Source organism: Ornithorhynchus anatinus, chromosome 2 (assembly GCF_004115215.2).
Source record: "Ornithorhynchus anatinus isolate Pmale09 chromosome 2, mOrnAna1.pri.v4, whole genome shotgun sequence".
Taxonomy (NCBI): domain Eukaryota; kingdom Metazoa; phylum Chordata; class Mammalia; order Monotremata; family Ornithorhynchidae; genus Ornithorhynchus; species Ornithorhynchus anatinus.
This window is the reverse complement of record NC_041729.1, coordinates 77,039,358-77,055,906: the sequence shown is the minus strand read 5'-3', so window position 1 is coordinate 77,055,906 and position 16,549 is coordinate 77,039,358. Positions and strand designations below refer to the sequence as shown.

Genomic DNA, 16,549 nt, shown 5'->3' with positions numbered 1-16,549 from the left:
GTAGTGGACTGAAATTTTAAAAATACTTTATGAATCGTAGATTTAAAGTTTAGAGTATTTTTAAAATATCTTTTCAAATATGGTCATGCAGCTGCAATAGATATTACATGAATATACATTTTCCCCCTTTTTGACCTTCGGTAACTAAGCAACTTTGTTAATACTTTCTAGTTTCCTAATTCCTATTTCTTCCAACTTTATAATGAAACTCCATACTGAATTGTCCCTTCACCTGATTCTCTCCTAAAAACACAGAAATGCTAACAAAGAAAGCTAAAGGCATGTAATAATTTTTAAGGGTGAAAAAGAGTGTAAATAATGATGAAAATATATGGTGGCATGGGTTGTGGAGTTTTTTTAAATAATTCTAGCTACTGTACTTACCCTCGAGGAGGATCTTTCACTTTTTTGGAACTGTTTTGAGTGTAAACATTTTCAGTGGAGCTGTACGTAAAGATGTTCATTATTCGTTGAATAATCTACCTATGTGCGAGAAAGGAACTATAAATATTTTCTGGGTCGTTAAACTGTGATAAAATTTAGGCTGGGAAGAATAAAAACTGGGAACTAAAGCAAAAATAAGTATTTATAGTAATAGTACTAATTTCTCTTTCAGGCCAAGCAAGCAATTCTAGAAATGGATGCCATTCGTAAGTGTTTACCTTTTTTGAAATGAAACCCACTGCTTTTGAGGCTACTTGTGCCCACAGAATTTTGTCTCGGTCTTCAAAATGGACTGAAATAGTAAATTAGCTTATGGCTGTTCTCCATGTAACATTACGTTTCTTTCTGATAAAAATGTGTCTCTTGTTTCAACCTTAGTTTCCCTTTTCCATTTATCTGAATTGGTCTAATGTCCTGTCAACTATCTCTGTCAGGGAGGGTCATATAGCATAAAAAGACAAATCAGCGTGTTCTGTCTCTTTAAAGTAACTGTAGCATGCTGCCTTCACAAAACCTCAGGAAGTCTGGTGGCTGCTGTAATGGTTGCTGTGGAACGGGTGTATTTTAGACTTTAAGCCAAAAGGAACCTAAAATTTTCCGCTAGCCACAGCATCCTACTGATTTGTGTGTGTATTCATGTGTATCTGTCCTTTTCTTTTATGTTGTTGTTGTGCTTACCATGCCTTATGTCTCCAGTTCCCTCTCCTATCTTATGTTCTTAGATTATTAGCCCCTTGATGTCCTGAAACCATCTCTAATTCCCATCTGGATATTCTTGCCCAGTATTTAGTACACTGCTCTGCACAGAGAAGCAGCATGGTGTAGTGGATAGAGCACGGGCCTGTGAGTCAGGAGGACTTGGGTTCTAGTCCCAGCTCTGTCACTTGTCTGCACGTGACCATGGGCAAGTCACTTTACTTCTCCATGCCTTCGTTTCCTCAACTGCAAAATGGGTGTTGAATACCTGGTCTCCCTCCTACTTAGACTGTGAACCGCATGTGGAGCAGGAACTGTAACTGGCCTGATTAATATGTACATACCCTAGTGCTGGGAACAATGCTTGACACACAGTATGCACTTAACAAATACCATAAAAAATATTAAGAATAACGTGGGAAATGTTTGACTTTGCCTATTTACGGATAGGTCTTCCAAATGCCCTGATCCAAATCTAGTTTTCTGGGCAGTATTCCAAGTACTGACAATCCTTAGATGAAATGAGATTGTACCAGGAAAAAATGGCTTCATAGGAAAGGGTATCCAGCAACCTACTTGTAGTCAAGCTTTCATTCATTCAATAGTATTTATTGAGCGCTTACTATGTGCAGAGCACTGTACTAAGTGCTTGGAATGAACAAGTCGGCAACAGATAGAGACAGTCCCTGCCGTTTGACGGGCTTACAGTCTAATCGGGGGAGACGGACAGACGAGAACAATGGCAATAAATAGAGTCAAGGGGAAGAACATCTCGTAAAACAATGGCAGCTAAATAGAATCAAGGCGATGTACATTTCATTAACAAAATAAATAGGGTAATGGAAATATATACAGTTGAGCGGACGAGTACAGTGCTGAGGGGATGGAGGGGGGAGGAGCAGAGGGAAAGGGGGAAAAGAGGGTTTAGCTGCGGAAAGGTGAAGGGGGGGGTGGTGGAGTAGAGGGAGAAGAGGAGCTCAGTCTGGGAAGGCCTCTTGGAGGAGGTGAGTTTTAAGTAGGGTTTTGAAGAGGGAAAGAGAATCAGTTTGGCGGAGGTGAGGAGGGAGGGCGTTCCGGGACCGCGGGAGGACGCGGCCCAGGGGTCGACGGCGGGATAGGCGGCAGAGGAGCGGAGCGTGCGGGGTGGGCGGTAGAAAGAGAGAAGGGAGGAGAGGTAGGAAGGGGCAAGGTGATGGAGAGCCTCGAAGCCTAGAGTGAGGAGTTTTTGTTTGGAGCGGAGGTCGATAGGCAACCACTGGAGTTGTTTAAGAAGGGGAGTGACATGCCCAGATCGTTTCTGCAGGAAGATGAGCCGGGCAGCGGAGCGGAGAACAGCGGAGCGGGGCGAGAGAGGAGGAAGGGAGGTCAGAGAGAAGGCTGACACAGTAGTCTAGCCGGGATATAACGAGAGCCCGTAGCAGTAAGGTAGCCATTTGGGTGGAAAGGAAAGGGCGGATCCTAAAAGCTTTAAAACTCACTCTAGTGTTCCAGTCCTAGAAACAACTATTTCAGACTAAGCAGCTCCCTACGACTCTGTAGAAGAGAAAAGGGGCAAAAAGAAAAGCACTGGTTCTTGTAAAAAAAAAATAAATAAAATAAAAATGGGTTTTTTTGGCTTGATTGGGAAATACAAATGCATGCCCATGTTATGGCACTGAAAGGCGGCTACTCCAAACCTTTTGATTAACTCAGGAAATGTTAGAGTAGATCCAAGGGTGTCACAGTTCTTCCTGAAGGAAAAAGGCTGGAGGATTTGGGAGGGAGATTCTAGTTGAAAACAGCTTTAATTTTTCTGCAGGGTTCCTGAAGGCCTGCTGCCAATATATGTAAATGCCCCATGAGACCTGATAATTATGCACCCCTTTCATTTGGAGCTTTGTTTGGACAGCAGGAACCAAGCCCATAGAGTTCTTTCCACACCTAATTACCACGTTCACAGTAACTTGATGTTGCACATAGCGGACACCTCATTCTAATTGATTCATATGATTATTTTACAGATCATCCAGGATTCCATTATAGCCCTGAGGGAGAAATGAAAGCACATTGCAGTCCTAAGGAAGGTTTCAGCTCACATCGTATGAGAAGAAAATCAGGTGAATAAGAACACATGCAATACTCCTGGGGGTTGTGGGGAGTACTCTAAATGGAACAAGATTTCTAGTTGAGAGAGGGCATCCTACCCGTGGACATTAGAGGGGAAAGATCAGTATAGTCTGTGATTGATTTGGGACTTGAGTTAGCAGGTTTTCAAAAATGAAAGAATGAGGTGCCTAAATTACTTCTTGTTGCAAAAGTCTACTGTATAAATAATAATCATAATAATAATGTTGGTATTTAAGTGCTTACTATGTGCCAAGCACTGTACTAAGCACGGGGGTAGATACAAGGTAATCAGGTTGTCCCGTGTAGGGCTATAGTCTTCATCCCCATTTTACAGATGAGGTCACTGAGGCACAGAGAAGTGAAGTGACTTGCCCAAGGTCACACAGCTGTCTAGCGGCAGAGCCGCAATTAGAACCCACGACCTCTGACTCCCAAGCCCAGTCTCTTTCCATTGAGCCGTGGATAAAGCATGGACCTGGGTTGTAATCCCAGTTCCACCAAGTGTCGGCTGTGTGACCTTAGACAAGTCACTTAACTTTTGGTTGCCTCTGTTTCCTCATTTGTAAAATGGGAATTCAATGCCTGTTCTCCCTCCTACTTAGACTGTGAGCCCCATGTATGATGGGGACTGCATCTGACCTGTGAGCCCGTCATTGGGCAGGGACTGTCTCTATCTGTTGCCGAATTGTATATTCCAAGCGCTTAGTACAGTGCTATGCACATAGTAAGCACTCAATAAATACTATTGAATGAATGAATGCAAAAATGACCCGAATGACTTGTCTACCCCAGTACTTAGAACAGTGCTTGATACATAGAAAGTGTTTAACAAATGCCATAATAATTATTACCGTCATTATTATTATTATTATTATGAATTGAAGGCCTACTGTGTGTCATGTGCTGTGCTATTGCTTTTATTATTCATTCAATAGTATTTATTGAGCGCTTACTATGTGCAGAGCACTGTACTAAGCGCTTGGAATGTACAAATGGGTAACAGAAAGAGACAGTCCCTGCCCTTTGACGGGCTTACAGTCTAATCGGGGGAGACGGACAGACAAGAACAATAGCAATAAATAGAATCAAGGGGAAGAACATCTCATTAAAACAATAGCAAATAAATAGAATCAAGGTGATGTACATTTCATTAACAAAATAAATAAGGTAATGAAAATATATACAGTTGAGCGGACGAGTACAGTGCTGAGGGGAGGGGAAGGGAGAGGGGGAGGAGCAGAGGGAAATGGGGGGAAAAGAGGGTTTAGCTGCGGAGAGGTGAGGAGGGGGTAGAGGGAGTAGCGGGAAAAGGGGAGCTCAGTCTGGGAAGGCCTCCTATAGTTATTATTAATATTATTATTACTCTTTTTATGAATCAGACAAATCTAGTTCCAGTGCTTACATACCTGTAAGCTCATTGCAGGCAGGGAATGTGTTTGTTTATTGTTGTACTGTACTCTCCCAGCACTTAGTACAATACAGCGTACACAGTAAGGGCTCAGTAAATACCACTGAATGAATGAGTAAATTAAAGGCAAAGGAGGATCACAGATTCACATCTAATTCAACAGACAAAGCCTCCCTCTACCTACCTGATCTAGGAACTTGTCTAGACCAGAGCCTCCTCTGACTGTCCGCTGCAGAAACTTGACTCACCCACCTTGTATTGACACCTAAAGGATTACGTTCAGCAGTTGTTTACCCTGTGGAGGCTTATTGGAAAGGATTCCACATCTGCCACACATCAGTGCTGTGTGATTAACTCAAGTGAAGTCTTTAATATCAGAATAGTATCCTCTTTCTGGAACTAAAATGCCCTTTTGCAATTCCCAAAATTCAGCAGCCAAGGAGTTAAAAGGATAGATGCTAAATCCATAGATTAGTGACTTTCAAGTTAAGATATAGAACACATTAAGGACTTCTTGCCAAACAATCTTTGGAACCCTGTTTAAAATCAAGCATTCTTGAAATTTGAAAGCAAAAAAAAATTCGGTACCATTTCCCCCTCCTCAATTTCAGCTGGTAACTGACATCCTAGATCAGGGTTAGGAATCTCTTTATAATAATAATAATTATGTTGGTATTTGTTAAGCGCTTACTATGTGCTTACACACTGTTCTAAGCGCTGGGGTAGACACAGGGGAATCAGGTTGTCCCACGTGGGACTCACAGTCTTAATCCCCATTTTACAGATGAGGGAACTGAGGCACAGAGAAGTTAAGTGACTTGCCCACAGTCACACAGCTGACAAGTGGCAGAGCTGGGATTCGAGCTCATGAGCCCTGACTCCAAAGCCCGTGCTCTTTCCACTGCGCCACGCTGCTTTATCTAAACTGCCAGCCACAGATTGATCTAACTTTCTGGCAAGCGGAGAAATGGTCCCAGAGGAAAACAGAAGAGGAAAAACAAAGAGGAAGTACTGCTTTGGCACTCTTCCCTGATAATTGTGATTAGCAGATAAGAATTTATTGCTGGAGTTTTCAATGATGGATTTTTAGGAGAGGGTGATTAGTTAGTGGCTTTCTTTCTCTGGGTGGGGGTTTTTGTATGGTTATCTACCACCGAGTTGAGGGTATCTGTGAAACTGAGGTTCAGGAATTTTGCCAGTTCAGTAGTTTGTAGTGGTAGAAGTCATGTGCCCTAATAGAAAAAGCATGGGCCTGTGAGTCAGAGGATCTGGGTTCTAATCCCAGATCTGCCACCAGCCTGTTGCATGACATTGGGCAAGTCAGTTAACTTCTCTGTGCCTCAGTTTTCTTATCTGTACAATGGGGATACAACCCTCTTCTCCTTCCTACTTAGACTGTGAGCCCCATGTGGCACAAGGACTCTTGTCAGACCTGATTAATTTGTATCTACCCCAGCTCTTAGAACAGTGCTCAACAAAGAGTTAAGCACTTCAAAAATATAATAACAATAAAAAAGTATGAGGAATGGGAGGGAAAGAGGGAAAGAAGAGAGACATTGGGTTAAAGGTTGGGGAGCACTAGAGAAAGTGGGAAGAAGCAGAGTTTTGAAGCTAGTGGCCATCTTTCCTTGTGTGTGTCAGGCACTAAACACCCCCATCCCTCTTATTTTTAAGTTTTGACCCCACCCTCTGCTTGCAGTCCAGAAATGATTTCTGAACTCTCACTTGAACCTTTTCCCAGTACCTAGCATAGTACTCAGCGAAACACTAGTTGCTCCACAATTGCTATTGAATAAATTAATTAATGAATATGAAGGGCAGTGGGAGTCATGGAGACTGGGGTCTGGAGTCTTGCCTCTCTAACTGCTGGCCGTGGGAACCTGAGAATTTCCCAGATGGACATAGAGATCAGAACTAGGGTGCTTTAATATCCTACCAGCCCAAATTACAGTCTCAAGTGAGTGGCCATAAGAAGTTAGCAATTTATTCTGCTCAAAATCATGGCTATAGTAAATGAGATGGCAGTGGCCTTTTGGGGTGTGGGAAAGGTGCCTTCTTTTCCTTTCCCTCTCCTTTATCAAAGTCTCATAATAGAATATATAGAGTCTAATAAAGTCATAATGGAGTCTTTAACAAAGACTCATAATAGAAACACTGTAGCTTAGTGGATAGACCAAAGGTCTGTGAATCAGAAGGACCTGGGTTCTAATCCTGGATCTGCCACTTGTTCATTGTGTGACCTTGAGCAAGCCACTTCACTTCTGTGTACCTCAGTTACCTCATCTGTAAAATGGTGATGACTGTGAGTCCCATGTGGGACAGGGTCTGTGTCCAACCTGATTAACTTGTATCTACCATAGAGTTTAGAATGGTGTTTGGCAGTACCATAATTATTAAAATGGAAACCCATCAAAAACCCATTAAGGGAGTTTGGTGGCAAATGGTATGGCAACTAACCCCATTTGAGTTTTGGGTGGAGAACCTTTCTTCTGAACAACTAATTATAGGCACAATTTCTTTGCCATTTCCAAAGCTTTGGGGAAAAAAAGCTTGAAAAAAGCTTGAACAAGCTTGAGGCTCTCCTTGAGATATCAATTTCCATTCTGATAATCTTGAAGGTATTTACTGTGTGCAGAACACGATACTAAGTGTTTGGGAGAGTACAATAAAGCTCTGTATTGTGTTGCCCACAAGGAGTTTACAGTCTAATCGAAGGACATATATTAAAATAAATTATTCATTCATTCATTCAATAGTATTTATTGAGCACTTACTATGTGCAGAGCACTGTACTAAGCGCTTGGAATGAACAAGTCAGCAACAGATAGAGACAGTCCCTGCCGTTTGACGGGCTTACAGTCTAATCGGGGGAGACGGACAGACAAGAACGATGGCAATAAATAGAGTCAAGGGGAAGAACATCTCGTAAAAACAATGGCAACTAAATAGAATCGAGGCGATGTACATTTCATTAACAAAATAAATAGGGTAATGAAAATATATACAGTTGAGCAGACGAGTACAGTGCTGAGGGAATGGGAAGGGAGAAGGGGAGGAGCAGAGGGAAAGGGGGAAAAGAGGGTTTAGCTGCGGAGAGGTGAAGGGGGGGTGGTAGAAGGAGTAGAGGGAGAAGAGGAGCTCAGTCTGGGAAGGCCTCTTGGAGGAGGTGAGTTTTAAGTAGGGTTTTGAAGAGGGGAAGAGAATCAGTTTGGTGGAGGTGAGGAGGGAGGGCGTTCCAGGACCGCGGGAGGACGTGGCCCGGGGGTCGACGGCGGGATAGGCGAGAACGGGGGACGGCGAGGAGGTGGGCGGCGGAGGAGCGGAGCGTGCGGGGTGGGCGATAGAAAGAGAGAAGGGAGGAGAGGTAGGAAGGGGCAAGGTGATGTAGAGCCTTGAAGCCTAGAGTGAGGAGTTTTTGTTTGGAGCGGAGGTTGATAGGCAACCACTGGAGTTGTTTAAGAAGGGGAGTGACATGCCCAGATCGTTTCTGCAGGAAGATGAGCCGGGCAGCGGAGTGAAGAATAGACTGGAGCGGGGCGAGAGAGGAGGAAGGGAGGTCAGAGAGAAGGCTGACACAGTAGTCTAGCCGGGATATAACGAGAGCCCGTAGCAGTAAGGTAGCCGTTTGGGTGGAGAGGAAAGGGTGGATCTTGGCAATATTGTAAAGGTGAAACTGGCAGGTCTTGGTAACGGATAGGATGTGTGGGGTGAACGAGAGAGACGATTTAGAGGGAGTAACCGAGTATAAGGATATGTACATAAATGCTGTAGGTGTGAGGAATCAGATTAGTAACTAAGTGCTTATGGAGTAGGGATGTAAATGCATAGTTGATGGAGTAGGGAGATGAGAGATTAGTTAGGGAAGACTTTCTGTAAATTTTAAAAATAGAATGAGTAATAATCTGTCCGATTTGAAGGGGAAGGGCATTCCAAGGAGGGAAGGTGCAAACAATAAGGTGGTGGAGGCAAGCAATTCTAGAAATGGATGCCCTTTGTAAGTGCGTACTTTGTTTAGAAAGAAATCCATTGTCTCTGGGTGTTCTTATGCCTTCCAAATTTTATCTTGAACTTCAAAATAACATTTAGACAGAAGACCTCTAGACAAACTGTGACAACAAATTAGCATAACTTATTTATACTTAGTGATCCTAAAAATTTTCAAAAGTAGGTTACAATAGATCATTCTTAAGAATGATAACGCCTCATCATCACATCTCAATAACCACCGCCATGTCACAAGTGGCTGTGGAAGCAATTTAGGACTTTATGCTGGACTCATTGCTTGTGATGCCCACCAATCCATGGTGTTGATTTAATAATAATGTTGGTATTTGTTAAGCGCTTACTATGTGCAGAGCACTGTTCTAAGCGCTGGGATAGACACAGGGGAATCAGGTTGTCCCACGTGGGGCTCACAGTCTTAATCCCCATTTTACAGATGAGGGAACTGAGGCACGGAGAAGTTAAGTGACTTGCCCACAGCTGACAAGTGGCAGAGCTGGGATTCGAACTCATGAGCCCTGACTCCAAAGCCCGTGCTCTTTCCACTGCGCCACGCTGAGCTATTCTTAATGTAGTGGAGATTGTTATATGCATATTCAGAGTATAGGTATTGTATATGACCTCTATTTAAAAATATTGTATTTGGCTTTAAAGGAGGTATTATACTTATGCTCTGTTTCAGAACCATCTTCCAGAGCCCATAAAGTTTTGAAGCCCAGTCGTAAGTAAAAGCATATCATTTTTGCCTGTATTTTCAGAAGTAGTATTGCATTTATGTAGTTGAACACAAACTAGCCTTTTTTTTTTTTAAGGTTTTGGAAAGGGATTTCCCTTAGTGATGCAGGTTACAGCACAAGACACAGAATTGGGACTTCTGAAAATTATTTTCAGCAAATTATGTTCACAAGGCCCAGAGTCTCTTGGTAATTCTGTGTATGTTAGAGAGCCAAGGGGAGAGAGAGAAAGGATTAGAGAGAGCTGGGTATGACTCTGTAATCCTACTTTCCTATGGGATCCCTGAGCCTTGAAGTTTGAAACAAGAGGCCCAACCCTGTCTTTGGGCAGCTCTATACTTAATTCATTTCAAAGCACCTGAGCAAAGTGGAATTCATAGATAACCTGCTCTTCCTCTGGCTTTTCATTATCTGTCCCAAACTTAGAATTATTTAAAAATAATTTCTGGGTATTTCATTCCTTTGGGAAGGAATAGGGCCTAATGTCATTTTAGTTCATTACCACTTCATTATACTAGCACCCAAAGAAAAGATGAAATTTCCCTCAAGGGTGAGAAGCTTACACCCTTTCTGCTCACTGACAGATTTTGGTAGTCAGAACTTCTATTACCTACAGTATTTCTGTGATCATTTATAAGTGTATGATTTTTTTTTCCAGAAACAACTCAAGATCTGCAAAAGGTAAGCCCTTTAACATTTTCTCTCCCAGGATACTTAACATCTATTCAAAACAATCTTACTTTAATATACTTTAAATATGGCATTAGTTCCTAAACTGAAGAGTGAGAACATGTCAACTGTAGAGTTGTCTCCGGTGAGATCTTTCTACATTTCTTGCCTGATCCCAGGTCTACGTCTGCCAGACCAATTCACGTGAAAACTTGCCATTCAGCGTTCCCTTCTCTCAAGGCCCACCACACAGCTCCTTTTAAGTACTCAATAAACACTGATGGGCTGATTAGTGGTGATCTTACCTTGGGATTTAGAACCTACACAGTTGTGATGTGTCTCACCACCCATTTGATTTTAAATTGCTTTACCTCAAAGAAGTTAAAGATAATAATACCTTGAATTTCTCTAGTGCTTTTATTTCCCAAAGTACTTTGATATCAATTATCTCATTTTACTCTCACAAATCCCTGGGAGACAGAGAGAGGCAGGTATTATTATCTCCATTTTTCAGATGAGGAAACTGAGTTAAATAACTTGCCAAAGGGAAAACAGCAGGCCCATGGCAGAGTTGAGCTGATTCTACTGACTCCTGGAACCATTATTTCTAGTTGTGCTACTGCACTCTTCTATTTTATGTCAATGAATAATCCTTGCATTGTGACAATCTCAGAGAAATGGAACCACCTTTTTGAGGAATGCCTCCCCAGTTCTGTCTTGGGGTGGGGATTAGATAGAAATCAAAAGAACAGTAGTGTGTTTTGTATCTTCAGAAAAAGGGAGGAAATAATCATTTTGTGAAAAAGGTAAAGTGAGAGTCACTGAGTTCCTAAATTCCCTTTTTCCTATTAAAAAAAGATATTTCTCTCTGTTCATCTGCCCTTTTAGTGTGTTGATATATTGCTACTATATCCACAGTGAAATTGGTGTGGTGCCAAGAAAGTTTTTCTTACAGCTTGATTCAGTATCTTGTAGAGGTCTTCTCCCTCCTGCTTTCTGGTGTCCCCAAAATGTGATTGAAAGTTACTTTTGTTTTGCACTTAGGTGATATAACTCATTCTTTCATACTGCAGTGACTTTACAATTCTAAACACTTAGATTAAACCCTCACTTTTATAGCCAAGAAGTAATAAAAATAATCTAATCTAGTTGTCAAATGGTTTTTGTGGCCCACTGATTGTTTTAGGAGAATGAAATGCAGGAGGTGACAACACAGGAGGATGCCTGTAAAAATATTTTTTTAAGTTATGCTGAAGAAAAACCTAAATGTTCATGGATCTGTAAAATCTGAAGTTCAGTGATTCCTCATCTGCTTCATTGTCATAAAATGGATCAGTGTGGATGGACTGCCATTCTCCTAAACAGTCAGAGCTGGATCATCCAGTGGTGCCCATCTAATGCTTAGGAAGAAAGATTCCTTTGATCAAAGTACCCTAAAGAACCAATCCAGGAGCCTTCTAAATCAGTCTACTGCAGTGAACAAGAAAAGAGTCTCCTCTTAAAGGATAAAGAACAGTTTGATGCCAATCTTGAAATAACAGAATAAAAAATGTACTCTCTTTTCTTATTGCTAAAAGTTTCATCTCCACCACCCTCACCTATTTAACATCCTGTTTCTTGCTTATTTCAGCACAGGGACTTTCCTGGACTCCAATCCAGGAGTTCATTATGACCAGGAATATTCAGTAGTGATAGTTTAATTTTTCTTCCATTTAGGGTATGCAGCTAATTTGCCAGCAGAAATCAAAAGGAGGTAGAAAAAGATTTAGCCTTGCTGCTGAAAATATTGAGAAAAGCAGAAGTGTTAATCTTGGCATGTGTAAATTTCAGGTTTTAAAAATTCAGAAACCCCAGAAATTTTGATTAAATTAGTCATAAAAAACATCCATGAAGATTTATTTGATTCAGCTTCTTGGCTTCTAAAGCAACCTGCGTAATATGATTGTACGCTATCACCTACCTTTCTCACCTATCATGAACCCTAAACACCTCTGGGATGACTGGCCAACCAATTCCTGGTTCTAAAGAATATAGGAACTATAGATTGAAGACACTGTGTAGGCATTACTTTTAGTTGTTAGAAATGTTTAGCAAAGCCCTGTACTGCCCTCTTGTTTTGTTAATCCCTACATTTGCAACGTGTCTGCATTTTGCACTGGTAAGACTGAGGCACAGATAGTTTGCAAATTACTTAGCGATAGCAAAAATTAAAACTTTGACTGGAAAGCAGATGTAAACTGATGCTGAAATAGTCAGTGCACTTTCCAGAAGGCTTCAGTGATAGCACCGGGAATAATTGATTGACATTGCTTGAGAAGCCAGTTCAAATCCTCTGATCATTTGACTTTTACTGGGTGTACGTGAGATTTCTAGGCAAGTCTTACAGTGGGGCTGCAAACAGACTGAGAAAACCAGCTTGTTGCTGCTTTGAGATGTAAGGCTGGTACTCCTAGAGTGCCCAGAAACTTTAATTGGCACCAAGCCAATCCTCATTATGAAGCAGCTGTCATCTCCATTACTCATATGATAGACGTATCTGAAAGTGATAAATGTAGATATTTTCCATCCCAAATCATTTGGGGTGTATTTCTTTGCAAGGCCAATTTCATTCAGTGTATGTATTGCAAATTTCCTCAGATTTCCAAAGAGGATGAAGGGTCACCTCAGCTGAACACAGACACTCCATTTCCTACCTCAGCTGGACAGCCCCCAAGACAGCAAAGCACTCAGCAGAACAGTTCCATCCTCATGAATATTCTGGGAGGTGGTGGGAATGCCATGAGGAACATCTGGACTGACCATCAGGTCCGGCAAGCCCTGTTTCCCAGCAGACGGTCCCATCAGGACAATGAAGAAGATGAAGATGATTATCAGATGTTCGTGCCATCATTATCTTCCTCTGATTTGGACTCCGCCAGATTGTGTGAAGAGAGCGGCACTGCAAGCCGCCCATGTAGCTGGCACATGGGACTGATGCGCCCAGCTGAGATCTCCAGTCCTGGACACAGGATCGTTAGGCGGGCCAGCAGCGCTGGTGAAAGCAATACTTGCCCAACTGAGGCAAGAAATAGAGACAGCGATCACATCCAGCATGGCTCCCACAGAGAAGAGAGAAGCAGTGCTAAAGCAGATGTGAGTGAAGCAAATGCCCACTTAGCAGCAGAGTTAACCATTGATGACATAGATCACGTCTACGATAACATAAGCTATGAAGATTTGAAGTTAATGGGTCTTGCTAGAAGGGAAGGTTCTGAATATACTCCTCAGAAATTGGACAGAGGTTCGGTTTGTGGGGACCACTCCAAAAACAGTTCAGATGTAGCTTCCCCTAATTGGCAGATTAACGACAAGGCCTCTGCTCCTAACAAAAAGGATGAAATCTTGATCGGTAGAGATGCATCTAATGGGGAGTCACATGAGCTCAGAGTCGATGAGGAGAACATCTATGATACCATAGGGCTCCCAGACCCTCTCTTGCTTAATTTCAAGTGCAACAGTTTAAAGTGCGCTAAAAGGACCAGTTTTCTAGGTTTGGAAACAGATTTTGCTTGCTGTGACAATCTGAGGCAGTTTGTTTCTGAAGAAAGCCTCCAGTTCAGTGAAGATGAGACTCCTTTCCATCATGTTCCCTTGGATAATGACTACTTGAGTTTGGTGGACAGCTCTTCTAACTCTGACTCACTATCCCACAAGTCTATAGCTGATAAACTGTCAGAAGAAGTAGATGAAATCTGGAATGATCTGGAAAACTACATCAAAAAGAATGAAGAAAAGACCAGAGACCGTCTCCTTGCGGCATTTCCAGTCAGCCAAGATGATGTCCAAGAAAGATTACATATTGGGAGCACTCCTGAACTGAGCAAAGATGTACAGTACTCACTGTCCACCCTTTCACTGCCTGAGTGTCCTCCTTTCCCCAAACCTGGGAAAAATCGAGCAGTGAGATTAAGCAGAGCGAACCTCCAATTTGAAGAGGATCTACTTTATAAAGAAAGCTCCTTTATGAATCTTACCAGACTATCTCCAACCAGTGAAATACCTTTTATAGAAAGCCCTTCCGAATCAGCCAATAGCAGCCTATCCCAAGCGGATTTGGAGAGCACTGATCCAGGTGTGGAAGCCGTGGATAAAACAAAGAATAGAGTTCTCCTTATGGCGAGGCAGTACAGTCAGAAGATTAAGAAGGCTAATCAACTTTTAAAAGTGAAAAGCCCCGAGCAAGAACAGCCAGTGAGCCAGCAAAACAAATCAAGACACAAAGATCTTGCTGCCATATTAGAGGAGAAGAAACAAGGAGGTGCTGCCATTGGTATGTTGAAATACTTCCTTTTCTTCTTGAATGTAAGTGGCAGTCATTTTGAGTCTTTCAACAAAATTTTAAATAACAAAGGATATGGGACGTGAGAGCGGCCACATTTGGCTACTTTGTCACCAAATTGAGTCCTCAGACAATGATGCACAACTCCCAGGGAAGCCATTTTGGTCTGGCATCTTCTCTCCCTTGCCTGCTCCAAGGTATTTGTTTAGAGGAACAAGATTTAGTCTTGTGGAGTCCCATAGGCTATGTGTATCCGAGGTGTAAGATTTAACTTGCAGCAAATATAAGTGAAAAAAGGAGATTTATATATGAATGGTTACCAGTTTTTATTTTAAAGTATAGTGAATGGACATAGAAAATAGAAATCATAGAGAGATAGCAACAATTAATGTATCATATATGATAGAATTTGAGATTTTTGAAACTTTTTTTCCAAGTAGTGTTATCAGAGGGGTTATTTAAGGGGTTCAGTCAGCTCTTTGTTATATCAGAGTTTTGAAGAAACTGGAGGGGGAAAAAAGAAAGGGTCACTTTTGCTCCAGATTCCCAAACAATATCCTGTCATTCTAGCAAAATCCAAATTAAGATTAGGCACCCTTCCTCATGTTTTCCCAACTGTTCTGCTCAGAAGTTACAGTAGTATCTAGCACTCTCATCTCCAATTTTTGCACTAGTCTTGGATCAAGCGAGGCCCTAGCTGTACTGACTTTCTCCTGTCCCACTTCATCAATTCCCAACCAAGAAGAGAGGAATTCTTCAGTTATTTTGGTTTGGGTCATTGAGCTGGGAGCACTCCTGAACTAAGCAATTGAACTGATCATGATCTCTTTCGTGATCCACATACCAGTAAGGCTCAGTGTCCAGAATTAAAGAATAACTCATAGTTGTCCCTTCTCTGCTATACATAGAATAGAGGGATTTTTCAAGAATCTTAGAACTTGTAACATAATAATAATGATGATGGTATTTGTTAAGTGCTTATTTTGTGCCAAGCACTGTTCTAAGCACTGGAGTAAATACCAGGTTATCAGGTTGTCCCTTGTGGGGCTCACAGTCTTAATCCCCATTTTATAGATGAGGTAACTGAGGCCCAGAGAAGTTAAGTGACTTGCCCAAAGGCACACAGCTGACAAGTGGCGGAGCTGGGATTAGAACCCATGACTTCTGACTCCCAAGCTAGTGCTCTTTCCACTAAGCAACACTGGTTCTCCACATGGCCCTCTGATAGAGAAGCTAAACTTGGAGGCAGAAGCTTCTGAGAAACCCACAGGATTTGGGTCATTAAACCTTTGAGACTTCTGAGAGAGGATGCCTCAAATTCAAATCAGTAAAATCTGTTTTTAAAGTTAATATTATCGCAAAGGGCTTGGGACCTATTTCCAACAGATTCCCTTCTTAATGAATGGGTCATTTTGGCCCAGTAATGTTTCTAATATGGGCCTAATTGTTCTTTATCTTTGCAGTGGTAAAGAACAATCTAGAGGGAAATAGACTATTAAGGGCCCATAATGTCCCAGGAAGATAAAATAAAAAAGATTGAGGGGTGGAAGTTGGGTACTATCCAAAACTTCCATCCTTCACCTGGAAAAAGTTTCCTGAAGTTTGAAGTCTACTTAGACTGTAAGCCCCATGTTGGACAGGGACCGTGTTCAACTTAATTAGCTTGTATGTACCCCAGTGCTTCGAATAGTGCCTGACACATAGTAAGTGCTTAACAATCACCATTTAACAAAAAAAGTCTGTGTACCAACTCCAGTCATGCACTGCACTCTCCCAAGCGCTTAGTACAGTGCTCTACACACAGTAAGCGCTCGATAAATACCATTAATAAGTCAGTCATGAAAGTGAGCATTATTCTAATTTGGAATGGACTACTGAAGAAGGTTGGAATCTGCTTCTTGTGAGGTCTTCAAAATTACAACAGGTTCTTATCTATCTAGTATGGTTTAATTGTCCTGCTGCAAGGCAGGTGGATGGACAAGAGGACCTCTCTAACTCCTTGATTTTATGGTTCTACATTTCTTTTTTCACCTGCTTGCAACCATATGACAGGACTACTGGTTTCCCCCTTTTCAAGCAGGTGGTTTTAGAAGGACAATCTCTGTGAAACCCCTTGGTTTCATGATGAGAGTGATGACTAGCCATCAAGACTAGGTGAATCAATGATAAAAA

The 16,549-nt window shown here is 41.9% G+C and overlaps 1 protein-coding gene across 2 annotated transcripts in view; it reads left to right on the top strand.

Moving 5' to 3' along the window:
• PLEKHG1 (pleckstrin homology and RhoGEF domain containing G1) overlaps positions 1 to 16,549 on the top strand; it is a 248,702-nt gene that overhangs the window by 220,862 nt on the left and 11,291 nt on the right. For both annotated transcript variants that reach the window (XM_001505820.5, XM_029057922.2), the window contains 5 exons: positions 617 to 650; positions 3,141 to 3,236; positions 9,339 to 9,377; positions 10,049 to 10,071; positions 12,697 to 14,368. In XM_001505820.5, coding sequence (XP_001505870.3) covers positions 617 to 650; positions 3,141 to 3,236; positions 9,339 to 9,377; positions 10,049 to 10,071; positions 12,697 to 14,368 — 1,864 coding nt within the window. The remainder of the gene's footprint in view (positions 1 to 616; positions 651 to 3,140; positions 3,237 to 9,338; positions 9,378 to 10,048; positions 10,072 to 12,696; positions 14,369 to 16,549) is intronic.